General features: G+C 38.2%; 1 protein-coding gene across 9 annotated transcripts in view; it reads left to right on the top strand.

The window, feature by feature from the left end:
• SGK3 (serum/glucocorticoid regulated kinase family member 3) overlaps nucleotides 1–23,854 on the top strand; it is a 62,242-nt gene extending 38,388 nt beyond the window's left edge. For 7 of the 9 annotated variants that reach the window (XM_050891538.1, XM_050891540.1, XM_050891541.1 and 4 more), the window contains 14 exons: nucleotides 1,434–1,506; nucleotides 4,372–4,447; nucleotides 9,791–9,878; nucleotides 11,783–11,832; nucleotides 13,171–13,228; nucleotides 14,038–14,121; nucleotides 14,219–14,350; nucleotides 16,411–16,523; nucleotides 16,740–16,776; nucleotides 16,890–16,976; nucleotides 19,120–19,215; nucleotides 20,067–20,222; nucleotides 21,331–21,420; nucleotides 22,457–23,854. In XM_050891538.1, coding sequence (XP_050747495.1) covers nucleotides 1,434–1,506; nucleotides 4,372–4,447; nucleotides 9,791–9,878; nucleotides 11,783–11,832; nucleotides 13,171–13,228; nucleotides 14,038–14,121; nucleotides 14,219–14,350; nucleotides 16,411–16,523; nucleotides 16,740–16,776; nucleotides 16,890–16,976; nucleotides 19,120–19,215; nucleotides 20,067–20,222; nucleotides 21,331–21,420; nucleotides 22,457–22,627 — 1,311 coding nt within the window. In that variant the 3' untranslated portion in view covers nucleotides 22,628–23,854. Of the gene's footprint in view, nucleotides 1–1,433; nucleotides 1,507–3,192; nucleotides 3,272–4,371; nucleotides 4,448–9,790; nucleotides 9,879–11,782; nucleotides 11,833–13,170; nucleotides 13,229–14,037; nucleotides 14,122–14,218; nucleotides 14,351–16,410; nucleotides 16,524–16,739; nucleotides 16,777–16,889; nucleotides 16,977–19,119; nucleotides 19,216–20,066; nucleotides 20,223–21,330; nucleotides 21,421–22,456 lie in introns of those variants that run through there. The other 2 variants (XM_050891546.1, XM_050891545.1) reach the window with 2 other exon arrangements.
• Nucleotides 23,855–27,128: the final 3,274 nt, after the last annotated feature.

Here is a 27,128-nt window from a genome sequence, read left to right as displayed (position 1 = left end):
TACTTAGTTGCTGAAGGCGATTTTGCCCCTTTTACATAGTGGTCAAGTGGGGCAAATACTTGCCCAGATGTGCAGTCTATTAGGTGTCCTGTGTCCATACTTTTCTCCAGTTCTTCATGTTTAAAGCCCACAATCTTTGCTTTAACAAAGGAAGAAATAATTCCTTTGTGATCGCCATAAGAAAAGATTACCAGCTGTCTGTGCCTCCATTTCCCTTCCATTGCCCCTATGGGAAGTAGTCGGGCTCTTCTTCCTTCGGTCTCACTGAGCATGGATTTATGTGGCGGTAGTATACAAATGTAGGCAGTGAGCTTGGAGCTGTCTTAGAAGGGCTGAGCTGAAGTCAGCCTGGGTACACCATGCTATGCTTTGCCTGCATCTTGGGATAGACTTGCAGGCAGTGTGAAAACAAAGTATCCCCTTTTCCATACCTGCAGAGTGACTGTTGGTGATCCTGTTCCCTTTGCCACATGCTCTTGCTGTTCAGATTAGCATTGCTCTGCTGAAGTTTGTTCAGCACTGGTCTTTCTAATGTGCATAGAGGTGGAGGTCCTGGGGAAGCATAACCAGGAGGACATTTAGTCCAGTGTCTACTCAGTGTAATTCATATAGTATAGTACACCAAAAAGAACTTGTGCTGCTAACTGGAAGAGGTACTGATTATTTCTAAGGAAAGAAGAATTGCCAGCTACTGTATTAGAAAACTACTCTCTTAAAGAGGGTGAGAGTAAGATTGCTCTTCCGGAGTGCTTGAAGATGAAGCAAATGTAATCAGGGCTTGGCTCATGTCAGGTTTTTTTTTTGATAAATTCAGTGCTGTTGTATAAGATCTTCTGGTCAGTTTATTGAGTGTAGAATATAATCAGATCATCAAATGCAGCATTGTAAAACTGGCTGTTCATCTATTTACAGTTTTGACTTGGGGGTAGACCACCTGTGGTTTCTAAAAGCTTTAAGAATGTTGTTTGGGCAAAACCCAGAGGCCTGTATCCCCAACCCGTCTTAAACCTCATGCATACATGCCTGTGCAAGCAAGCAAGAAAAAAAACACACCCAGGAGAGAGAGAGAATTGGAGGAAGGAAGTAAAGAGGAGAATAAAACCAATATTGAAATTGTAGCCAACGTTTTTTAATCTGGGGCAAGTGGAAAATCGTTTTGGCAATTTGCAGAAGATAGCTGCCATAGTCCATAGCTTTCTAAAGTGAGATGGCCTTTGAATTTAAAAGGGTATGACTGGTGCAAACAAGCTGAATACCAATTGTTTTGGGTTTGTTTTTTTCCCCTGAGTGTATGAGTAGAGAAGATGGCGGAGAGGAGCAGAATTACTAATAATCAGATGTTCAAACTGTTTGTCAGAAAACAAACAAAATGCAATTATTTCTAGGTACTTTGATGTCTAAGCACAGTCCAATTGTATGTGTTTTCTTTTCAGCTGAAGAAGCAATTTCCCACCATGAACCTGAAGATTCCAGCTAAAAGAATATTTGGAGATAATTTTGATCCTGGTAAGTTATCATCTTGTTACTCATTTTGTCAGTTTCTTTATATGAAAATTGATCTATTCCAGCCTACAAGAAGCTATCTTAGATGAGTTTTACACCAGTCCTCAAAACAGTGACTAAACCAAAGTTTAGTCATGCTTCAGTCAAGAACAGGAACTAGCGTAGGTAGGTATTCTACCTTGTGATCGTGAACATTGCTTAGTGGCCCAGTGCCTCTCTTGTGCTGAAGGCTATAGCTCCTCCCAACCCTCCCATATTCAGGATTGTGAGAGATTCTGAACTGTCAGGTGTAATCTCTCTTCTATAAAAGCAAAAGCCAAAACCTAGACTCTTCTAAATATATGCCTAGTAAATTTTAAACTTCCTTTGTGTGACTTCCCCCCCGAAAAGTGAAATAACTAAAGGATTTATCTTTGAAGGCTTTTAAACTCTCTGTATCTAAATGTGCTTCCTTGTACAGTTTAGATGAAAATGAACCTCTTCCTGTTGTTGTTCCACTTACAGAAGCCTGTCTGATGTGAACGTGATGTGATCCAGTTAGCAGTCATAGGTCCCAATTAAGCTTGCTCTGTCCACATCAAAATACTAATGAAAAATCACTTGTAAAGCACATTGAATTAACCTAGGTGGCACCACCGATGAATAAATAAAAAGGCAAAGGAGAAGCCCTGGCCTTTGCTCTGTGTGTTTATACCCTTCTTTCAGGCTATTTTTACTTAAGGGTTTTCCTCACAGTCATTGGGAACCTCCCACCCTCCCCTGGCTTGCTGATCTGATCAGACTGTGTTTGTAGTTTCACCTCCTCCTGCGTTTCAAGCATTTCATTTTCTACTTTGCTGAAGAACAAATGGATCCAAAGGTGTTGAACTTTTGGGATGTATTGTTTTGAGTTAGTTCTTTCAAACAAATTAATTTTTGGCAGTTACAGTTAACCATCACATTCCTGATGTGAAACTCCCTTTTATTTTTTATTAAAATAATCAAATGCAAGTATCCAAGCTCTGATGTCCTCTTCTGATGAAGATGTAAATGATTGCCAAAAGTTCTACATGTAATGTGTGTACAGGGACTTCTTGTTTTGTTTTGGTTTCTTTCCTTTCCTCTGACCTTGGGGTTTTCAGAGCTGGCTGAAGACCTAGTAATGTCATGCAGTCTAGTCTGCTGTACAGCCAAATGTACAGGTGGATTTCTTGGAGTCAAATTTAGGAAACTGGAGTTTAAATGGGGGGGGAACCCTAAAACTTGATTAAAACTATATATGTAAAACAAAGTCCTCAGACTTGTTTTAAATTTCTGTGAACTATGCTGAAATCCTTGAAGCATGAGAAACTAAATAGTTCTCAAGATGTTTCTTGCTGGGGGGCAGGGTGGAGATGGAGCCTTGATGCTCATTTAAATAATTCTTTATCTTAACAGTGATTTATTGAAGCTTTGATGTAATGTTTCTGCTGGCTTCTGAAATAAGTTGCATATTTTGCAAATGTTGAAAAGGTATTTTAATTCTGTAAATCCATGCTTGGGTATGCAGCATTGTACTGTTGCACTGGAGTGCAGTAGAGTGAAACTTATATATCCCTTTTCCCAAAATCTACCAAAAATACTGTCATGAAATACATTGTCAACTAAACGCTCCATTTTTATTGTCACTTAGGTTATTTCAAAATTAATCTTGTTTTAACTTCAGAAATGGCGCAGAGGGAAATCATAGAAACCAGTCAGAATACAGAACTAGAAGATCACAGAATACATCTGAGCTGACATGATGCAGGTGTTTTATCTTCAACAACATGGATAGCTCTGTAGGCTTAGAGTGGCTGATGGCATTGTATATCCACCATACTGAAACTGCTGATGTTGGTGACTCCTGTAACATCTTTATGCAAATTTACCTTCCTGTTTGATGTCAGTAATTTGGGATTATTAAATACCGTAACAAGGGGTTAGGGATTATATCCCTGAAACAATATGAACATTTTCCTTAATATTTGAAATACAGCTTTTAATTGAAATTTAATTTTAATTTAAAATTTTAATAGTTGTCAGTAATCTATATGTGACAGTGTCATTGGAATGCCTTAGAAGTTAATAGTCAAGTTAAATACTCTTTTTCCATACAAATTATTGTTGATATGAGTAACGGAAGACAAGATTATTCTGTTTTACACTTTATTTCATGTTAGAGCTCTCTTTCTATTTCAAATCCCTTGTGTATCTTTCCATATTGCTAAAGAAAAGTTACGTGTCTTAAGCTTTGGATGAGGGTGATTAAGCTTTGGAGATTCTGAGGATTTTTTTTTTTTTTACGTTAGAGACGATGTGCGAAACTGAAAGGAAAGCATTTTATTTAGTTATCTTTAATGGTTATATCTGAGTGCCTGCTGGTGGGATGAATTGTGCAACTTTCCCGCTGCCATACATATATTATGGAAATATGCTGCTTGGTGGGACTGTTTGTGTAAAAACTTGACTTGTGCAACTGATGTCAAGTTTTGCCTGTGGGGGGGGGTTTTGAGTGGAATCAGGTCCTGAAGGGCTCACTCGTGCAACAAAGGCTGCACAGGGTAGCCTACTGTGGTTACACACTGTTCTTGAAGCGCTTCAGTGCACTTTTAATCCACCTGGCTTTCTACATTTTCAAGCAGTGTTGCAGAGAAACTGGAATTTGTTCTCTCACCTCACTTGAATGTTTTAAGCTTGTGATTTTCATATGTAGAAGCAATCCTGTTCTGAACCAGTGGTGAACCAATCTTTCTTTAACTGCTGTTTTAAGTCCTAAAAAAACCTAAATTTGAAAATGTCTTTTTTGCAAGCGGACTGATCATTGTAATAAATCTTTTTTTTTTTTTTTTTTTTTCCCTTCCCCCCCAGATTTTATTAAACAGAGAAGAGCAGGACTGAATGAATTCATTCAAAATTTAGTTAGACAGCCAGAGCTATGCAACCAGTAAGTAGTTTCATTTCTATTTTATAAGGACTATTTAATACAGGAGATGTGAAATACAAAATTGCAAATTAAGTACTTCTAACCAGAAAATGTATTTTACCTGTTCAGTGCTCTTAAGTATAATATATAAACTTTAATATGGCTGTTCATTCCTTCAGGAAACATCTACAGACTGATGAACAGTATAAAAATGTTTTTGTTTTCTGAAAACTGATCTACAAATAAACTTGCAGGCAATTAACTGATCTTAATTCAAGGGGTGCAGATTCCAGTGTAAACTCTGTTGCTGTAGGGCAGGTGGGTTTTTGCTGATGGCTGTACTGTTTGAGACCTCTGCTGTCAGTCGCTACTGTGTTGCTGGGAGTAAGTCACTGCCTGCATCCTTTTGTTAGAGCGGTTCATGTGTGTACTCCAGAACTTGTTTTAAGCATGTTAACGAGGTAGCTTAATCAGCTTGCTTAGGTGGTTTGGGATAACCAAGCTGACCTGCCTAAAGCAAATAAATAAGCTTGCACATTAACTCCTCTGTCAGAAGAACTGCAGGTGTGTTAACCTCCATCAGTGGGACGGTGATGAATGAGAGATGGTGATATGCAGTCAGCTCCAGTGAAATCTAGAGGATAGTGCTTCTGTGTGTGAACTGGTTTGGGGGGTAAACTGCATTTTTCTTTCAGTTTAAATCTATACCTAATCAGTTTAAACTAAATCCATGCAGCTTTCTATGTTGCTTGAACTAGTAAAACGGTAAAGCTCTATGTATGGCTTTAGTGTTGAGTAAATATCTTTAATACATATGCTTTGTTTAATTAGCCTATCTGTACAACCTGTGAAACTGCCCATTTCCCACAGGAAAAAAAAACAACTCTGACAGAATATTGCTGCAGTTTGCAGTGTGCAGTCAGATGATTTTTTTTTTCCCAACAAATGAACTATTTAATGTCCTGTTAACCTGAAATATGTACTTCCTTTCTTCTTTGGAAAAAAGGAGTATTTTATATTTACTTCCTTGTGATAAGTGGAAAAAATTTCAAAACAAAGTCTTTACAGTGGAATGGTTTTCCACTAGAACAAATACTGTGAGGCTTGTGGTCGTAGTAGTGTTCTTCTCTGGGAAAGAATAGAAAGCACCTTAAAATAACTAATAATTGAAAGCTAATCTGTTTTGTTACATTAGGAAAGGACACTGGTTTTATTTAGCACAATTTCCTCCCCTGTTTGGTTGTCAGTATGTCCAAGTACCAAATATTTTGTCTCAAAACATACTATATTTGTTCTCCAAAGGTAAAATGGTACTCTTTTTTTATGCACATCACAAAATTGTGTGCTTAAAAAAAAAAAAAAGCCAAACCTCAAATCCACTTGCCTTCTTAAATTTTTGTGAGCTTTTAAAATTGTTTTACGCTCAAATGCATCTGTAGCTGAATCTGTGTTCTTTAACGTGGCACTTAGCATGTCTGATCTGTTAAAAATAACTTAAACCGGTATTAAGAAATAGGTCTTAGAAAGTGTTTTGGTGCTATTGAAAGTGTGTTAAATAAAAAGGTTATTAGGCATAGTTCTACAATAAAAATAGAGACTGAAGTTTGTCTTCTGCTGTTCTCCTCCTCCCTGCCCTTAAAGTAACAGTGGGAGAAAAAGCAAGCTTTTAATTCACAACTCAGTGCAAAAGCATTTAACTTTATAGTAACTTCTGTGGTGTTTTTCTTTAAATAACTGCAAGGTACTTTGTTTTTCTGGAGTGAGCTTTTACTTTTTGCAGTGCTCCATTGTAACAAATCATATTAATAATGACATAATCTGTCACCTTTTCTATGTGCCAATGAATGTTATTAGTGAAGAAATACGAAAACTTTATGGCCTTGGTTGGTTGGTGGTTTTTTGTAAAATCTGCTATAAACTACTCAAGGAATATGTGGTGACTGAGTGTTCACAAGATAGTCCACATCCTTGCTTTCTTAGACTGTTTTGTTTTAATGTGCTAATTAAATTTGATATTAGGTAAAATAACATGTAAAGTTAGTAATGTACAAGGAAGACTTAGGGGGTTATGCATTCTCACAGAATTTTAAGGAAGTCCACCTTCCATTACATCTTTTAAGCATTAAAACCAGTATCAGGATGTCAAATTTTTAAGTCCTGCCTAGGAAAACTGTTTCACTAAAAGCTTAAGGATGGTTCATGATGATGTCCTCGTTTCTGGATGGGAAGGCACCAAAAAAAAAAAAAAAGCCAGAAGGGATAGAGATCTGATAACGCGTCCCCCTTGCTGACTGATGTCCCGAATAGGAGCTGGGAGTTTGTTACTTGTGAGCACTGTGAGGCCCCCTACGTCACTGAGCAACTGTTCAAATTGGACTGCTCGCCCCCTCAAATGTAGGTCTTCACTGAAAAATTAATGCATTTAATTGTCTGTCAGAACATGTCCAAGGAAAATCTGTTTGAATCCAAATGTATAATAGAGGATGCATTAAAGATGTAATGTAGTTATTTTTAAATAGTCCAAAGTAGCTCCTTAATGAAAATGAGAACATTTGCATAACACTTGAAGAACCCAAGGATGACAATACCCCCACAACCTCTGTGGGGAAGTGAGTTATCAGTTCTTTAAGTGAGGAGCGGGGGTCTGCATTTGTTTCCTAGAAGAAAATCAGAGTGACTAGATTTTTCCGATTTTAAAAATCTGCTTAATGTAAAAATGAATGTGAAACCCCTGGATTGTAAGATCTTGCAGTCCATGTTGGGGAAAGCAAACCTTGCATTACATTAGTTGTGCTCTTTTGAAATGTTACTGTACATTATGGCTTTTTGAGCCTTTGCTTTCTGTAAGAAAGATAGCAGTTTTGGGGTTTTTTTTCTTTTTTTAAAGTGTGTGGAGAAGAGGGAAGAGCTGGGCACCATTATTTAAATGAAGTGTGTCTTAAACATTAAGGTTCTGTCACTGGCAATTAATTTTACTGTTTTGCTTCAAAATTTGTGTGGCTTTTTGGGCTTGTTCATACTTCTGGGTGTGTCCAAAATTTTTCTGTGGCTTCGTATGTTTCTGCAGGAAGGCTAGTGCAGAACGAGTGTCACAGAAGGAACCATATTTAGGCGGAGCTTGACGTCCCTTTGTGGATTTCAGAGATAATCCATAAACTAAATTTATCCAGTCAATCATAAAAATCCAGAAAAAAACAACTTTTGCTGGTAGTATATGTACAATGTATATCGAGCATCCCTTTTTAAACTGTTTTCTTGATCCTTTTAATTTCGTATGTGAGGTTATTTTAGGAATAGTTTCAGTGTATTTTAAAATACATGGAGTTAATACATGTGAGCTAATACAGCATAGAAGTCCTACCAATCTATATAGCATTTTGCATAACTTGCTGCAATCTTGGCTAAGAAATAGGTACATTAAACTTTTTAATCACTACTTCTTTGCAGTGCTTTTAAAATTACAAATGTGAACAATGTAACATTGATCAGTTATGCTTCTGGCCGCCATGTATTGCGGAGATTGTTGAATACCATGCAACTGTACAGCAGCCGTTTATTGTGAACGGATTTTTTTTTAAATTTTTGTCCTGCTGTGAATTCAGTCATGGACAAAGTTACTATAGTAACTATTTGAGATGCATTACAACATGCTCTATTTAATCGGCCAGTTGTCCAGAATAATTAACGCTGAAAGGTAATTAAGGTCTGGTTCTGTTGTTCTGTCTTGTGAAAAGCATTAACCATAGCTTTTTATTCTTGATTTTATGATATCCAGAGATTCTGAAACTTAAATTGTTGCATCATGAACCAATATTACTACAATAGTCAAACCACAGTGATTTTTGTCTTCCTGGGATTCAGGATTCAAGACAGACCCTGAAATAGATCAGAATTTGGAGTTCATATAAGATGGGAAGAATTAAACTGAAATGATGGTGGGAAGTTGTGTGAACAGTCTTATTGCTGTACTTTAAACCTGAAAGGCTGAAGGTAACTGGAACAGATTTCAAATAGGGTTTAGGAATACAGAATGTAAGCAATGGAGACTTGGAGCCTCAGATAGCATAGGACATGAGTTAGGTTCAGTAATGCCAATATGAAATACAGGAGCTGGAGAAATGTCAGAAACAGATTATCTCTTACTTCTGATCCTCACTTTACAGAAGTGTGGAGGGTGAAATGGATTGAAAATAGCCAAGCAAGTGTATCTGCTTCTTGTATAAAACTACCCTTGTTTAGATATACTAGGGATAAGATAAAAGAGCAGCTCCATGGTACGTTAGTGCTTTTCTTGTACTGAATGGCTCATGCAGAGTTTGCTGTCAGTGGCTGCCCTGAGACCTTCTTGAAGAACCTTATCTCTGAAACTTAGGTAAGATTTCTTCCTTGATAAGCAGGCTGCCTTTTAGCGAACTGAAGGAACTTGAAAGATTCAGGTCATCTCTTTAAATGGTATATAGGCTATATGTGATACCCATTTGTTTAGGAATTAATTTTGCCTCACTTGTATTACATTATTCTTTACTCTCTCACTATGCTGTGGTTAAGAAGGATGTTAATTCCTTTGAACTTACTGTTGGGTAAGCCTTGCTTCCTGGGAGCGAGTTCTCGGAATTCTCCTCTCCTTTCTCCCAGTCCTCCTCCCCCAGCCCCTACCAAGACAGAAGCTAGAAACCAATGCTGAAGTTAAAATGCATCTCCTTAGGTACTGTGGGAAGCCTGTAGTCTCTCTTGCCGGTTCCTGAAGAATAGCGTTTGTGTCCTGCAGCGGACTGGAAGGATTTCTTCATGTTGTCTTGACAGTACCCAGCCAGAATGCATTCTGAGTACAAAATCACCATCTTCCACTTCAAAGCGAATGGGGACAGGAACGTTATTACCATGTATCTCTTGGGACATGCGTCTCTCTCTGGGATACAGACTGTGTATTTCATTCTGTATTGTGTTGGACTATTTCATAAATTTTGGAAAACTAAAAATGGTTTTAAACTCTTCAGGTTTTTGAAAGAAAGTTGGTTTCCTGGTGGTTGCTAGCCAGTTAGAACTCATGCTTTCTTCTAATAATTACCTTTTAGTGCAGTTCTGCAGAGCACTTCCTTATGAAGTCTTCACGTACATATACTTTAAAATGTCAGGTTTTTGCAAGTGGAAAATTTTAGGTACTGTATGTAACACATTCAGCAGTTGAGTTATGTTGCTATAAAAGCATTTCTTCTACACAGTCCTTAATTACCAGAACTTAAATATAAAACTTTGTGATGAGTAACTCCTCTGTATGCTGCTGTTTAATCCTGTGCTTCCTATGGTTATGGCTGAAAATCATGCAGATTATCGGTGTGCTAATGAAGTTAACTGTGTTTCTAGCCCAGATGTCAGAGCATTTCTTCAGATGGATAACCCAAAACACCAGTCAGATCCATCTGAAGATGAGGATGAAAGGAGCAGTCGGAAGGTAATAAAATAGAAGTAGAAGAGTCTTTTAAATTTTAGCTACTTGAGGGCAATCTTAGGTATATTGTTTACTGAAAATTACTGGTTGGTTTTGCAATAAATCCCCTCCATGCTCTTTTAAATAAATCTGTTCCACTGTGGGCTGTAAGATATTTTTCTGTCAGATGTGAACTGCAGAGAGGGGTAAAAGTGATTGCTAGCTTTGTCTTGCTTCTTCCGCACTTGCTATACGGGTTAAAGAAACACAGCTTTAGTCATAGCTTAGCTGTCGCAGTTTTTGCAATCTCTTCAAAGATTCTTGCTAAGAACATCTGGCAAGGAGCAGGGGAGATTGAATGTTTAATTGTCTTTTTGTTTGCTTGTGTGTTGTTTTTTTAAAAGGGGGAGAAACACAGTTCTCTCAGGGTGAAAAAAATGCAGTCTTTCTAGAAGTCACTCAGGAGCAAGGATGGATTTGATTTCATTTCACATATAACACTGTGTGAGGTCTGAAGCCTCTTTTGTCTGAAAATTAGTTCACAGCCTTCAGAAACAGTGCCGTTTGAAAAAAGGAGTATTTCTAGGAAGGCAGAAGTGCCATATTTAAGCTTGTTTTCTCTATGGCTGGCTTCTTGGCATACAGATGTGATCTTAGTACTTCTCTTCTTATTCAGCCCCTGTTAAAGATGTAAGAGTTGTCATTTTGGTTTGTGTGTGATCCACAGCAGATCTAGTGTTTTCTGAAAGTTTCATTTCCAAAGATGCTGGGTTTTGCTGCTTGCTTTTTGGGGTTTTTTAAGTGTTTGACAGCACTGTGAGCATACAGCTTAAAATACCAGTTTCCTCTTCCTTTGAAAGGTATTTTAAGTAATGTGGAATGATCTAAACCTTCTGTGGAAAATTAATGATGTGTCATGCCACAACAAATTCCAAAATAGGAAGAGAGCTAATGCATAGTGGCCTGGACCATACTTTTTGATAGAAAATTCACCTTCTCATAGTTACTGTAAATGATGAAGCTGAACGATAAGGAACAAAAACAAGCCTTCAAAAAAGAAAAAAATCTTTTATATAGTAGCTTTTTTAAAACTGTCCAGTACCATTGTGTGATTGGCTTTTATTAGTGAATAGTAGCATCCAGCGCTGCTGTCAGGGCATCCTCTGCTTCTGTAGGAGTACTGGTTTTGTGATGCTTGGTAGCCTGTCCCCCAGGTAACTTGTATTTGAATGCAGTTTATCCTTCTCTGATAAAGTCCAAAACCACAATGAGGGTACAAATACTGCTTTTTTTAATCAAAAACAAAGTGGCGAAAATTACCTAATGATAGTGGCTTCCTCCTCTCCCTGTAATTTACAAATTCTGTCTGGCTGTGTAAGATTCATGTCATTCCTGGAATTAAGTTAGTTAACCTTTAATGTCAGAATAGAGAAGGTTGGTAATGTTTTTATTGGGGCGGGGAGAATGTTCACTTTTGTTTTTTTAAAAGCATTAATTATTCTTGCATAAACAGTGTGGGTTTAAAATTATTTTATTGGTGGGATCTTGGAAAATTTAGAATAAGAGGTAGAAAATACATTTCTAGAGCAAATACAGAAAGGGTTAAGTTCTGGATGAGGAGCAAGTTGCTTGTTGAACCGCTCTTAAATTTTCATTCCTAATCTTGTCCTCTGTGTCTGGACACAATTGTTTTATTACCTTCATCCTTGAATGTGATGTGTGTAGAAATAATTTGTGACAAGGTGATGATGGCCAGATATTTCAACTTACAAAGTTCACAATCTGGATGTTAGATCCCTTTAAAAATCTAATGTACAAGTGTAAAGGTACGGATTGAGCAAATTAGTATTTTGAAATCAATATTGGTTGAAATATAAAAGAGAATTTTAAAAAAAGTGTTAAAAATAAACCTCTTTGTCTCCCAACAGTTAAACTCTACCTCACAGAATATCAACTTGGGACCATCTGGAAATCCTCAGTAGGTTTCAATTAAATTGAATTAAAATGTAATTCAATTTAATGTAAAATTTTCATTTTAATGAAATTTTATTAAAATTAATTGTAAAACCTGAAAAGTTAGACTGAGTGTAATTGTTAATAGTATGAAAAATTCTTTGGATATATGCCTTTATTTGTTGATTTGCACTGCTCAGGAGGAAGCAAAACATTGAATCCTGTGCTAAATAAACAACCATTTTAAAAACTTTTTTTCCTTTTCACCTTCAGATTTTGTTAGTCTGCTATCCTTTTACTTAAGGATGCTATAGCAGAGATGACCTCTCTGTCTTTGGAGTGGTCCCACAACTGTTAAGAATGTGAACAGTTTCTGAAAACAAGTTTGTTTTAATGCATGGCAAAGGAGAAGCTTGCCTTGTTGATACTACAAACCTAGTTACTGCAGTCATAACTTGCTTCTCTGTTTGGTGTCTTCTGTAGAGTTTCTGTTCTCAGTTCTGTGTGAATCTGTGCTTTTCTCATCTAGGAGAAGACTGCTATTTTGGTTTTGCTTTCCTCACAGATTTGTCCTGGGCTAACAGGAGGAAATACTTAATAGATTGCAGTAAGAAATGAAATTTAAGAGTACTTCCCTTCAGGGGCAATAAATGGAGAGGTGTATGGTGATGTAACTTGTTTTGGAATTTGAAAACGTGGATAATTGTTCTGCTGACAAAAATATCTCTGAATTGTATTTAGGAAAAAGTAAGGGAATCCTGGGAAAAACTGAAAGGAGTGGTGATGTGGGAAGTGGAAAAACTGACAGTGAATTCATACATACACACACAGAAGAGGAGGGTGTTAGGGCCTCCCTCCTCTCGCTGTAATTTATAATGAGGGAGGAATGGATGGAGGGAAGGATGGGATAAGCAAAGAGAGACTAGATAACAAACTTGGTCCTTCCTTCCTTCCCTCATGTAAGCTTGACAATCCATTTGGCCCTCTGGAAATGAGAAATAAGCTCCAGGAAAAGTCATGGGGAAATGGAGACTTAAAAGTTACAAGAAACTAGACTATGGAAAATAAAAGAACAGTCTTGCTCCTCCTTTACATCTTAACCTTAAACTTATAAAATAAACTCAAAGGATGCAACTTGAACATTTTCCCTGGAGGAAAATGGAATTGCAAAATGAAGAGGAGTCATTGCCTCCGAGGGAAGGTCTGCAGAAGTCTAGGTGTTGGGTGGAATGAAGAATAAAGGAGGGTGCTAGCAGACCGTTATTCTCACGTTACAACTCAAGTGCTACACTAGACTGCTGTACAGCTATAAAGCTTGGAATTTCTACCCAGATGACCTGTCTCCTTGCTAAATATCTTTCAGTGCTAAACCAACAGACTTTGATTTCCTGAAAGTTATTGGGAAAGGCAGCTTTGGCAAGGTGAGCTTTCTTCTTACTGTGTCTTATCCTGGTGCAAGGATGCTAGCTGGTATCTTATGCATAGTGACTGTTGGCTAGAGACTTGGCCAGAGGTTTTGGAAGTGGTAGCAGTCTAGGGTGGCATATAAACTGTCGTATTGGATCCCTCTTGCTGCTTCTTTATAGCCCTGCCATTTTTTTCCCTGGTGTGGTAGTTGTTGGCTGCCTTGGTCACTTGTTGGGAGTAACAAAAGGGAGCGTTTCCCGTTCTCGTTAAGAGCAATAGGGATCCTCCGTATTCCCCAGAGAGGAAGGGAGGTACCCCTGTGCTTATGCAGCAGCTGGAGTACAAATCATGCATTTCCCTTTGTTGGCATGGACTGTTTTATCAAACCGCTAACGCTGTGGAGCAGCGTGAGCAACAGCCCATTGAAAAGTGACTTAAATATTGATATTCTGCAAAGATGCAACAGAGAATCCCTCTTGAAATCTTTGTTTTCAGGTTATTTTTCAAGTTGTTGTTTTTCATTAAATTATCTTTAAAACTCAGAAAAACAGCTGAAATTGATCTTGATAGAGATTCAGCAGGTCATGGAAAATAAATGTTATAATTCCGTTTTCCATGATACCACTATCATGACAGATTTTTACTGAACTGTAAGCTCACTCTATTGGTAATTATATTGCTGACTGACTGTATTAGAAGCAAAGAAACTGTATTGTGAAAAAATAGCATGAATACTCTCCAGTTATGCTGAAATTATGAAATTATTACTAATAAAATGTGAACTGCAACAATCACATTTCTTTATTTGTTTTGAATTTCACAGGTTCTTCTTGCAAAACGAAAACTGGACGGGAAATACTATGCTGTCAAAGTGCTGCAGAAAAAAATTGTTCTTAATAGGAAAGAGGTGAAGAGAAATATTCTTTCTCCACCCACCTCCCTTCCTTTTCCCCTTAATTACAAAATCATTCCTGTTTACTTATTGATCTTTTACTTCCTTACAGCAAAAACATATTATGGCTGAACGTAATGTGCTTTTGAAAAATGTGAAACATCCATTTTTGGTTGGATTACATTACTCATTCCAAACAACGGAAAAGCTTTACTTTGTCCTGGATTTTGTTAATGGAGGAGAGGTATGTGGTAGTTGTGTTTGGATTTGAGTCTCTCTATTCTGCTAATTCTAGGTGGGAGGAACAAAATCATCCTTTGCAACGGGCTGTGATCAGCATTCTCCCAGTTTTGAAAATCCTATTATTATCTGCTGTTACTGCAGACTTCTGTAGCTATACAGACCCTGTTCCTCTTCTTATCGACACGTTTAATTCCAAGTTTATTCACGGTTGTCAGATACAAATACTGTATTTTACAGTTACATAAATTTACCTTTATTACGAATTAATCTTATGTTGACATTTTTCACCATGTAAAACTGTCTTTTCCTCTTGCATCTGCATTAGCTGAGACACGAGTATTTCGAAAGCGGAAGGAAGGAAACTGGCAACTGAATTTACTACATTGATATTGGGAACTTTGGGATGGTTCTCTAGCTTTGCATGGTGTAATTACTTATTGCCAAATAGCCTTATCCCTGGGATTCTTTTTCTTGAGGCGGTGCTATTGAATCTGAAGACCCATTAAGTAACTTGGGGGAAAACTTGTGAAAGAAATGGAGAAAGTCTGTTTAAATAAGATGTTCTGGAGCAGTTTGTCTTCAGCTAGGGACCTGTTGCTTTTCGAAGTATCCAGTACTTCCAGGAGTGCTCAAGAAACTCATGTATAAACTGATTGAATAGCCAATACACATGAGAAGGGTATAAAATGTTGCTTCCGTTTCTTCAAAAGGTTTTGTGGAAAATCAAGGCTCTTGTAGACTAACAATACCTGGACCTATCTAGGAAATTAGTTGTGATTGAAGAAAACAGTGTAGTGAAAAATTAACGTATGAACGGAACTATCCAACATACATGCTTTAAAGAGCAGCTGTATGTCTTGTCACTTGCTGTGTGTTCGATTTGGTAATTTATTTGTGTAAAATGTACACATTTCAGAAGGTCTTGCAGGTGCTTAAAGCAGAACAGGAAAGAAGGATGAGATAGGATATTGTTGTAGATGATAAAACTCTGGTAGCTGAAAGAGCACAGGAGAAGGGGTAGAATTTAAATAGTTTGTTTCAGCATATCTCAAGGTTTCCTATTATGTTGCTGCAGCTGGATATACACAGACAAGTATAAAGTCTACTGAATAAATGAGGATGAGATGAACTGGGGTATACATTAGCTCATATTCATGTGGCCTACTATCAGTATTTATGATGCTCCTAGAGGTGGTGTTCTGACCCCTTTAAGTGTCAGAGTTGGGGCAAGATGGGCCTTTCTCTTGTCTAATGTACTGTCCTCTTATTTAGACTGTATTAGCAAACTCCTGGTTTGCTCTACTCTTGAGTTCCTGGCCACAATTTAGTTTGGCATTCTTCCAGGCCAACTAAAATACAGTTCAAAACAGCTTTCACATTTGAATGAAGTGCTTGGAAAGCTCTGATGGCTTTTTATTTTTCCCCAAACTTTGTAGGCAGAAAACAGAAAATTTCTGTTTTCTTAAAGTCTTCAGAAGTTGAATGGGTAGTATAGTTTAATTTATGTGTTTATGATTTAATCTTTGGCTAGACTTCCGTATCTGCTCAAACTATTTGAAGCCAGACAGCTCTCTGTAGTTGAGAGAATTTGAGGATCAGCTTGGAATATACATCTCCCAAAGTGATCTACATCTAGGTGATTTCAGAATACAATTCTATAAATACTTACATACAAAACTTTGAATGCAAGCATATACAGAAATGGAAGATTAGTTATTTGACACCAGGTTATATTGTTAGGAGGCTATCTTGCATGATTAATCTTGCCAACTTCTGTTCACAGCTTAGTGGTTTACTCTAGTTCCTTTTGACTAGTCTTGGTTTTAGGGGAATGTCCTTATGTGTTGGAGTTACCTATCCATTTCTGAGCTACAAAAGAGAAGAAAGGAAGAGAGTAGAGGAATGACAAAGTCATGCAGCAAGACCAATTTTATTTCATTTTGCGTTTTTTAAAAACAAAAGTGGACAGCTAAATAAAATTACTTTTTACTGTTAAAATTACATGTTATTAACCTGGTTTTTTGTGTATAATGTTCTTATTTACTATTTGCGTATTTACAGCTGTTCTTTCACTTACAAAGAGAACGTTCCTTTCCTGAGCACAGAGCCAGATTTTATGCTGCTGAAATAGCCAGTGCACTGGGCTACTTACACTCCATAAATATAGTGTACAGGTAAGTTTCTGAAATGTATCTTTGTCCTGCAGAAGTTCAAAATAGGACAAATTACTGAACAAAAACCACTGCATGAAATAATCTTATGGGAAACTTGAACATAACAATTTTACCAAAACTTGAACCTTTCAGGTGAAGAATAAAAGTCCTTGCCTCTGAAGCTCTTGTGTTAGTGACTGCTGTTTTGAATTAATACGATTATTTTTTCTTAAATAGGGATTTAAAGCCAGAAAACATTCTCCTAGATTCACTTGTAAGTATGCAACATTATTTTTGGTTTTCTGTGTTCTCTCACAAAATTGACACTTATGTGTATCCACATGTTGAGCATGTTCTGTTTTTAAAATACCACTCTTTCTTAAACAGGGTCATGTTGTGTTGACAGACTTTGGACTTTGTAAAGAAGGGATTGCAAGTTCTGATACCACTGCAACTTTTTGTGGGACACCAGAAGTATGTTGACAACTTTCATGGCTTTTTGGCTAGTAATTAATGACTGATGACTGTTATTAATCTTAGTGTAACTGGAAGATCAAATATTCTGTTTTGTAGTTGGAGATTTGCATTCTTTTAACAAGCTCTTCCATGAAACCAAACCAAAGACAAGCTTCCTGCAGATCTGTTCGTTGTCCTTTTCACTAATACACAGTGTCTTCTGCTTACTACCCACATCCCCATAACTCATCTCTTCCTCCCTTTTTCCAGCCCTTTTCAAACATTGTTTCCTCCCATGTCTCCTAACTGCTGGCTAGACACAGGACAGTTGGCTTGTGTAACAGCTGCAACAGATTTGCCAATATGAATCTACTTACCATATCCTGCCACTGATTTTTAGTGAGTTTATAGGGACTTAATACCTGTGAATCTAGAGCAAATTTTGCATATGCATGAAACTTTGAACTTGCTGACCGAGTTTATTGAACTCGGTTGTCTTTCTACTGAAAAAACTACACTGGAAAACTTAGAATCTGGAAGTCTTGAACACATATGAGGGATTCACTGAAATGCCAGGATTAGTGGCTTTGATAATTTGATAAACATACTTTAAATTACAGAAGAGGCCTTTGAAGGCAGTGAAGGATGAGTGAGGAGTAGTATTTAGCTGAAACATTTGAATGCAAAAAAAAAAAAAAAGGCAGGTGCCAACATGTGACAACTTATCCTAGTTACGATCAGAGGAGGAATCTGTAAAGCTGAGTGGTAAATGTGAGCTGAAACAATATTTGTTGAATATTTTGGAAAGTTCAAAGGACAATATATAGAACACTGGTAGCTCTGGATCTATTTGAGAAAATCTGTGGGGGTTTTTTTCTCGTGTTCAGAGGCTTAGTCTTCACACTTACCTTGGACTTGCATGAATTGCAACATAAGAGGATGCTAATGCTGTTGTTTCATAGGAGTTCTTAATAATATCAAGACTAAACATAGCAGTTGTGTATTAGCCTTTCTAATCCAAGATTTAGATTCAAATCTTTCATAATCCTGCTAAAAGTGTAATGATCTTCTCAGTGTTTCTAAACACTGAGTTGAATGACTTGGTGAATTCCAACAGCTAAAAAGCTCAAAGGAGGTTGTGAAAGATTAGAAAAAGTTTAAGTAGTTGAGTTCAAAATACTTCAGCTGCTTTTCATGCTTTTGCAGGGTCATCTATAGACAGATGAGTTACAGGGCACTCACACGTACAGAAAGTTTGAGAAATACTGATCTAACTAAACTGTGAGTTTCAGTCTGTGCCTCGTCTGACAATGCTATCATCTATTTGTAAATTAAATTTCATAATTTGGATACTAGAATGATAGAAGTGAGCATCCTCTTGAGAGGTTAGAAACTGTGTGTGCTGTAGATGAGGACTGAGATGATGATCCAGCCATAGTAATTTTATATTACATTTTCACAAAGAATAGTCTCATATTATGAAGTGGCTGTCCTTGTGCTGTAGTATTAGTAAGCTCCAAGATGCTGAGTAGATTTCTTGCAAGGCAGATGGAAACCAGTTAGCATTGTCATTCAGCGTTTGATGGTATCAGATGTTTATTACAAATCAGTCAAGTGATACCTATTTGACAAGAATCTCTAATTTAGCAACTCACAACTCAAGCCCTCATCAAGATTTACGGTGAAACTTAATACAGGTCATAAAATTTCTCAATAATGGTAGATTTGAGGCAGAATTAATATATTCTCCTTTCATTTTTATGTACTGGATGGGAAGCGTACAGGCTTAGTTAGGATGGTAGAGTAGGCATGGCTAATAGCCAGCTTGCTGAGAGATGTTGCCTCTGCAACAGTGCAGCAACCTATCTGAAATTTAAAACAAGTTTCATAATAGAGGTGGCAAAGTAGTTTGGCAAAACAATAGTGTGTGGGAAGTATTGTTTCAGTTGGGAGAACAGCTGTCCTACTTGGTAAATGACCAGATGGTGACAAAGTATTTGCTAGGTTTGTTGAAGGACAAGATAAATACTTAGCAGTCTTACAATTGCTATGAAGCAACTTTTCCTGAAGGTGTTTACTGTGATGTGATTTAAACCTAGGTTTTATTCTTGCTAGCCTAATGCTCTAAAATACTTCTTTATTTATTTTTTTTTTATTTTAGTATCTTGCACCAGAAGTCATTAAAAAGCAGCCCTATGACAACACAGTAGACTGGTGGTGCCTTGGTGCAGTTCTTTATGAAATGCTTTATGGGCTGGTATGTACTTAACATGTGGGGGGCAGGAGTTGCCTCCCCTCTTCTCCTTTATGTGAAGTAACCCTGGAGTGTTGTTAAAGATGCTAACTTTTGCAAAATACTGAAATTCTCCACTTAAATGGATGAGCAGTTTGTCTTAACATAGCACCTGGTTTTCTCTTTTGGATTTTGCATTGCCTCTTGATGTCTAAAATTTTGCTTTCTAGTGAACTGCTGGACATCAACTCCAATGAAGACAAGACACATTGCCCACTTTGAGGGAATGTGAGAGTAAACTGAATCAACAGTGATAATACGCAATTAAAAAAAAACAACTTATAAGTAAAATTTTGCCAAATACTGGCATAAATAAAATCAAAAGACTTTTTTTTACTTCAGTATCCCAGGTTTTCTCCTAGCTTTTCCACTTCTTGATGGCAGCATTTGAACAACAAAAAAATCTTACTATGCTTCTTATAGTCATATGTAATTACTCCAGTAACAATCTGTTCTGTTAGTTTTCTTGAGTGTTATCTCCTCCCATAGGACCTTAAATAGGGAGATAGATTTGTTTTTCCACTCTCATGTTCTTTTCAGGCAAGTTCAATGGGAGCTTTGAAGCTGGATGGCATCTATGGCTACTTATGAGTGTGAGAACATGTTAGGAGAAGAGGAGGTGGGTGGGGAAGCTATCGAGTGTAAAGATCTGGCAATGGTGATGACTGAATTAGAAGTTAGCAGTGTATAAGAAGAGGTAGATTTCTTCTTCACTGCTAGCAGTTTGTATTTCTTATAGAATCATTTAATGTTCATACACATGAAACAAAATGTTGCCTGTGGCTTCAAATTCATGTATAACTTTTATTTTTTAGCCTCCTTTTTACTGCCGTGATGTTGCTGAGATGTATGAGAATATTCTTCATAAACCCCTAGTCTTGCGCCCAGGAATCAGTCTTACAGCCTGGTCTATTCTGGAAGAACTTTTGGAGAAAGATCGGCAAAGCAGACTCGGAGCAAGGGAAGATTTTGTATGTAATGTCCTAATTTATCAAGCCTTACTTCATTTAAAGGGACATCACCAAATTTATGTGCACAACACAAGTTTAATAGTTGGAGATAGAGATTGCTCTGTTACGTCTGTGTCTGTTTTCCTCCTTTTTATTTCTTCATTAAAGACACCAGTGTGGTCAATGCCTGAAAGTTGTTGGGGATAGGAGAGAGATGATTGTTGTGGGATATAAATATTTTGAGCTTGATTGCTGCTGTACCTGCCAGCAAAGGAAACACAATTCCTGGTGTAGTAGTCACTAAGGTGTACTAAGGTAGGTTTCACTGTTCGTAGTGAAACGGGGAAATAATCAGAAGAAAAGGCTATTTTACGGTAATGTCAGTTTAACTAACTACAGGAAAAACAGTCTTCAGATAAAGAGGAACACTAGTACCATGCAAACAGCAGCTCTTGTTTTTAGCCTTAAAATCATGGCAAATGTTTTCCCAGTGTAACAACAAAAACTTTGTTTGCAAGAAGATGATGTGAGAAAGTATAGATGTCTTCAGAACTGTGCGATGAGGAATGATCTAAAAGGACTTCTTCCATCCATTAATTGTGAGATCTTCATGGTCTTCTGTTTGCAGCCTTAACGTTAGGTAGTCTGTTGACCTTGTAGCAGAGCATTTAGACTATGACATCATACTTTCTCACAGTGTGGAGCAAGAGGAAAGGATAGTAGTAGCATTTAGCATAGCTGTTTGCTGCTTCATAACTAGTAAGCATATTGCAGAGTTGTTGAAGCAGCTGCTTCTCAGACAATGATCTGCTTTACAAAAACAAAACTTTAAGGCAGGAGCGGAGATACTAACAGAAAACATTCTTGCTCTGTGGTAGACTTCAAGGTGGTTGATTTTAAGGCTTAAAAGCAGAAAATGTGATCTTAAAAGGAAACCAGTTTGTAGAGGCAGGCTAACAAATTTTAATTGCTGTTTTTACCAACTACAGCTTTTATTGCAAAGTAAACTGTGAATAAATAAACTGCTGAAGGATTTGATTTCCTTATGTGCATGCAGTCTGAAGTAGTATTTACTATGATGCACAGGATGGATTTCTGGACTATCTAAAATCTTTATTCCTTACTGCAGCTTGAAATTCAAAAGCACCCGTTCTTTGAATCTCTCAGCTGGACAGACCTTCTTCAGAAGAAGATTCCGCCACCATTTAATCCTAATGTGGTAGGTGCCTGGTGCTGTTTTAGTTCATACCTGCCAAATTTCTGCCTTTGAGGGTTCATCTATTTGCAAAGAATGTTTGTTTCAGAATGGTGAAGAATGGGAACCTCCCAATGCTGACTGGCCTTTTGAGCAGTCACACTCTTGAGCAGTGATACTGTCTTTTTTTACTTAAAGCTCAGTTTGACATATCACTGTTTCCTCTGCTCATTCCTGTCAAAGTACCGTCAATTTTTCTGGGGTCTGAAGACCAAAGAAGAAAATACAGATAGCCTCTTTATTGCAAGACTTTCCAAAAAACTGATTTCCTGCTTTTTTTGTAGTTACTAAGCCTTAGTTGCAGCTTTTCTTTATCCTCCCATCAGTTTAAACTCTGTCAACCTGTGACTGCTTGTGCAAAAACTCAGGAGGGAGGGGGCAGGACGGTGGGGAGGAAGTCCCTCCTAAAGTCACATCAGAGCATCACCTTTTATTGAGTCTGTCTGTTTGGTGAAGAAGCCTTAGCTGTCGTCTTGTCTGTTCTCTCTGTGACTAAATATTAATATGCTTTAGTTCTTAGGTGTGTTACTGGGAAGCTGATCTATCATAATAACAGTACCATTGCTAGAATTTAACACTTAAAGTATTACGGATGGAAAAGGGAGAAGAAGAGAATTTGGTGTGGTTTGGGATTTGGTTGGGGGGGGCGGGGTTGGTGGGTTTGGTTTTTTGGAGTTGTTTTTTGTTTTGTTGGTTTGGGGTTTGTTTTTTGGAAGGGGGGGGGTCATTTAAGAAAGAGACATCTCTTCATATTTCTTACTTTATCAGATCATAAAGGTGTGTAGGCCTTGGCCTGAACTCCAGCCTAAAAGAAACAAGCACGCTTTTAATAGCTGTTTTCAGGGATGCTGTGGTGTGCTTCCTTAAATTTCCTGTACTTAAATAGGAAAGAAAGACATAAAATAGATAGCCTCAAGAGTTAAATTTGAAATCTAAAGGACAAGCATAAGTTTAAAACACAGTATTAATATGACAACTGATAGATCTTTCTGTTTTCTAGGTTGGACCAGATGATATTGGGAATTTTGATGCAGTGTTTACAGAAGAAATGGTCCCATACTCAGTTTGCGTTTCTTCTGATTATAGCATTGTTAATGCCAGTGTCCTAGAGGCAGATGATGCATTTGTTGGATTTTCTTACGCACCACCTTGTGAAGATATGTTTTCCTAGGAAGTTAGAAGCCAACAGTGTCTTGGAAGTCTTCGGGTGAACTGAAATGTTAGGGTTATGGACACATTCCAAAATAGCATAACTAGTGCCTCGTTTTGTATGTAGGTTTGAAACCTATGAACAAACTTTCTCTGCTGTATAGGAGGAATTTGGGCATTTTGGATGGCTTTCTTTGGGGGTTGAACTGTTTGTTCCTGCTGCAGAAAATATTTTTTAAAACCTTTAAAAAGCGTTCTCTACATATTTTTTAAGCAAAAACACTGACTGTTCTCCTCAATCCCTTCAAGTTTACATTCATACCTATCTAAGATTTGGCTGGCACAAACAGCAGCAAATTTAGTAAATTTATAAATGGTTTTGTACCTATTTACAGTGACTTTGTGCTTGAATTGTAACTATGCAAATTGTCTTTTGTATATCCTGGTTTAAAAAAGGTAAATGTTTTCCCTGTTATATCAGTTTGAAATATATGTTAATTTACCTGTCAGCACTTAAATGAGGGGTTAATATAAGTTAAGACCAAGATTCTTAAAGGACTTCTGCAGAATGAAAAGTTGGTCGTGTAAAACTGGTTTGTTGCTCTTGTGCTTGCTGAAATACCCATTCGCTCAACTGGATTATCTGAGGTATGGGGGATTGCTCAAAGCAAGGATGGAACAAATTAACTGGATTGACTTGGTAACATTACTGATCATGTGTTCTACTTTTCTTTCCTCCCCGAGATAAATACGTCTGTATTTGAACTACATTAAAAATATTTTTGGTTAAAACTCTGCTTTTCCAAAGATAAAATACGCAATAATCACTGTTACTTTAAAAGGCTATCTTGCTTTGACCTTTTGGGGGTGGGTGGTGAAGGGATCATGCCAAATATTAGGGATTTTGCTCACGGATTTATAGTTTGAAACACTAATATGTTCCAAATTGATTGTATTTCAGCATTCATAGCTACTTGTCTTTGTGTTCCAGTTTGCACCATTTTTAAGTCTTCACTTGATATTAGGGGGAAAAAATGTAAATTACGCTGATAATTTTAAAAATGTGAAAAACTATTGTATTTCTCATAACATACACGTGTATGGACAAACTGAAAATTCTGAACAATTTCTGTTTAAGGAAATTTTTTTAATGCAACAATTGACTGCAGTTACAGTGTATAAAGGCCTATCATGGTAGTAGTTTTATTATATATATTACTTGTAAATAACAACTTATTTTTGTCTGTTACTTCAAAAATGTTCTGTGGTTTTTTTGTTCATAAATACATTCAGTTAAATGCCTTGATTTGAGGGAAGTCTGATAAGACACTGATGAGTAGCCAGAGTTAAATGTTGGATAAATTTCAATATCTAAATCATCTCATTTTTGACAAAATAAGAACTAGCTAAGAGAAATGCTGTCTATATTGCATCAAGATCAGTTAAAAATTGAGAACATTGGGGAAAAGTGTATCAAATCATAATTCCTTTGAAATTAATGTTGTGTCAACAATGAAACATTAGACAAGTGGAAACTAAAACAGAATTCCTTGCTTATCTCAACGAGTATATCCTGCGTAGTGCTTAAGTGATGCTGAGCAGTTGCTACATGAGGTGTTGGAAGGAGTAGTTGGGTAAAAGAAGCAAGAATTGACATCGGCATGGAAGGGAGGAAGGAACTGTATCATTTGTGGGAGCGGAGTGGTGGCTTGGCACTCATTTTCCATAGTGCTGCTCTGAAATTTTGAGAGGTTTGGAAATAGCTGTTCAGAACAACTGAGAACTACATGAATCCTGTTCTTGCAGTTTTTATAATAATTTAGAAGCAACAGCCTTAACCCCCCCCCCCTTTTTTTTTAAATATATCTTTCTGATGGACAGGAAAGCAGAAATTGATTGTAAGAAAGGAAGTATCCATTCTCATACTGAATTTTTTACTCTGTGTACTCCTGAAATTATTGTGGGCTACTGTAACTACCTCCTCTTTATGGCAAGGAAGTACAATACTGTAGAGAGATGGGAAGGAGAGGGGATATTTGGAAGTTGTTGCTGTGGGAGCTAGCACCCCTTTTAGTTTCTTTGTCTTGTATTTCCAAGATGTCTATACCTAGCTGCCTGACTGGATGAGGGCTTTTGGTTTTTCTTTTTTTTTGTCACAAACTTGGGGGTTCTTTCTTTTTTTTTTTTTTTTTTTAATTAAAAAAAAAATGGCAGTGGTAGTTGAAGTTATTTCTGGGAGAGCAGCTTAATAATTGCTTATTAAGTTTTTTCCTTCAGCAGGCTCTGCCTTTTTGGCGAAGTGTGAATGTGTTAAACATTATCACTTGCAATATTTAAGTTCACTTTGTTTCTTCTGCTGTTGCAGAAGTGTTGCGAAGTGCCTCGGTCAGATCAGGACTTCTAAAGGTAACAGACTCTGTACAGAACATCAGGCAGTAAAGTCTCACAATACTTCTGCGTCTAGTGCTCTTGTTCTGCATCTCTCTGCATTTCATGAGGATAGTTTTCAAAGACAGACAGCTAGGTTCAGAGTGTAGTAGCCCCTTCACCCAATGCTGAGCTGAAAAGTGAAATCTGAAGCAGTAGTTGTGTTAAAGCAGAGATAGGAGATTGTCGAAGAACCTACACAGGAACCACCTGTGGTACTCCCTTCCTGTTTTGGCAGATACGTAATAAAGGGAGGGAAAAATTGTCTTTTTGTGGGTAATGCAGGGGTTTTTGCCTGTCCGCAGTGAAAGGAGATTGTTCGTCTCCTTCCAGGGAGATGCAGCTGAACCTTGTGAGGAGTAGGCCTTCTCTCCTGGTGCTGTGGAAGCAAAGGAACGGTGCTGGCTCTGTGCTCTCTGGTCTTTTGGCCTGGGAGGAGAGAGAGACAAGAAGATGGACTGACTGAAATGCATGGCAGTTGTAAAAGCATGAACTGAAATACAACAGAAAAAGAGAGTTTACAGGTGCTGTCCTAGGAGGTAAGTTTGCAGACAGCTGGCATGCTAAAGGCAGCAGCTAAATATGCAATATTTATTAATGAAAGAAAATGTTTTTACAGATATGTTGTCTTTTAGTACTTAACTATGCTGTCAGTACATGACCGTTTTCTAGTGACCTGCGTAGGACTGCAGCCACAGTAAAGTGAAGGCAGTGCACCCCACAGTAGCTGTGTTGCTTAATTGGGCAGTCGTCTCTAAGAAGTGGCGGCTGATGTCCTTGTGCAGCTGTCGGTAACGGGTGGGATTGGGTTTTGTCTTTACTCGGGGGGGTGGGGGGGAAGGAGTTGTTTCAGCACTGGTGCTGAGCTTCGCGGGCCTGGTAGTGGCGTCCTTGAGAGGCTGAGCCCGGTGGGGCAGGCGGAGGGGGAGCTGTGCCGCTTTTCCCGCCGGGGCCGCGCAGCGTCGCTGGCTCGCGGCTGTCACCGAGCCCGCCAAGGGGCGGCGGCGGGTACCGGCTGAGGCGGTGAGGGAGCGGCACCGGTAGCCCCGTCCAGCGGCTGTGGAGGCCCTCGCTACCGCCTCGTAAATGGTGCCGTTCCTCTCTCCTGCGGGCACACCAGCGCCCTCGTAGGGAGAAAGCGTCGTGGCCTCTCTCCCTGCTGTGGTGTGAGCAGCCTGGTCACCCTCACTGCCCATTGCTGCCGATACAGCAGTGCTGAAGAAGGGGGCATAGGAAGCCTGGAGAATATTTTTCACAACTGCCTGGGGTTGTGAGGAAGGGGTGCTGATGGCAGGAGCTTGAAGCCAGGGGGGTGGCTTTGGGCATTGTGCCGTGTTACACGCTGGAGTGCAGCTGAGTGGGGTTAGCTGGCTGTGGGGGGCACTGATGAACATGGTCACACCGGTAGTGGGACTCATCAGACTATTTTTTGAAGCTATGGCAATGACAGTGTTTAGTGCACAATGACCTGGGCCATGGCTTAGTCCTTCCTAGTTGTGTTTGGTGTCCTTTCCTTCTAGCCCAGGGGACACAGGGTCCAGGGAGATATGGTGGATCTGTGTGTGTGTGTGTGTGTTTTTTCATCTCTTCTTGCTGAAGACTGTAAGGGATGGAGCAGTAATCGTGTAGGAGTAATCCTAAAGAAACTGGAAAACAAAAAAAATCCCTACTATAAATTCTCTTTCAACTTGTGCTTAAAATTTGATACTTCAGGCCACTAAACACCGCTACCAGCCCACAGCATACCATTCTCAGACGACAGGGTTTACACTGCTGCCACACTAGTGTTGCACTGGTATCCAGTTACTCCTCTCTCAGATGTTGATCTGTTTGTCCTCCCGAACCCAGTCCTGTGAACTCCTACAGGGGGTCTTTCATATGCTGTGAGCTTTGCTTCCTTGTCAGCCCCGTAATTCTGTGTCTTGTCCTTTACTAGGTAGCTAAGTATTTTTGAAGGTTTAAGTGGCGTTTCATATTGGTCATCTACCAAGAGGATAAAGGACACTTTGTAGAAGAAAATCTGTAAGACGGTAAAACAGATATGTATATACAAAATACCATATTCTGGCCTTAGTAATTCTCCCTCTAAATTCAGC

Source organism: Gymnogyps californianus, chromosome 2, assembly GCF_018139145.2.
Source record: "Gymnogyps californianus isolate 813 chromosome 2, ASM1813914v2, whole genome shotgun sequence".
Lineage (NCBI taxonomy): Eukaryota > Metazoa > Chordata > Aves > Accipitriformes > Cathartidae > Gymnogyps > Gymnogyps californianus.
Note: the sequence above shows the minus strand (reverse complement) of the source record. Positions and strands in the feature narration are given on the sequence as shown.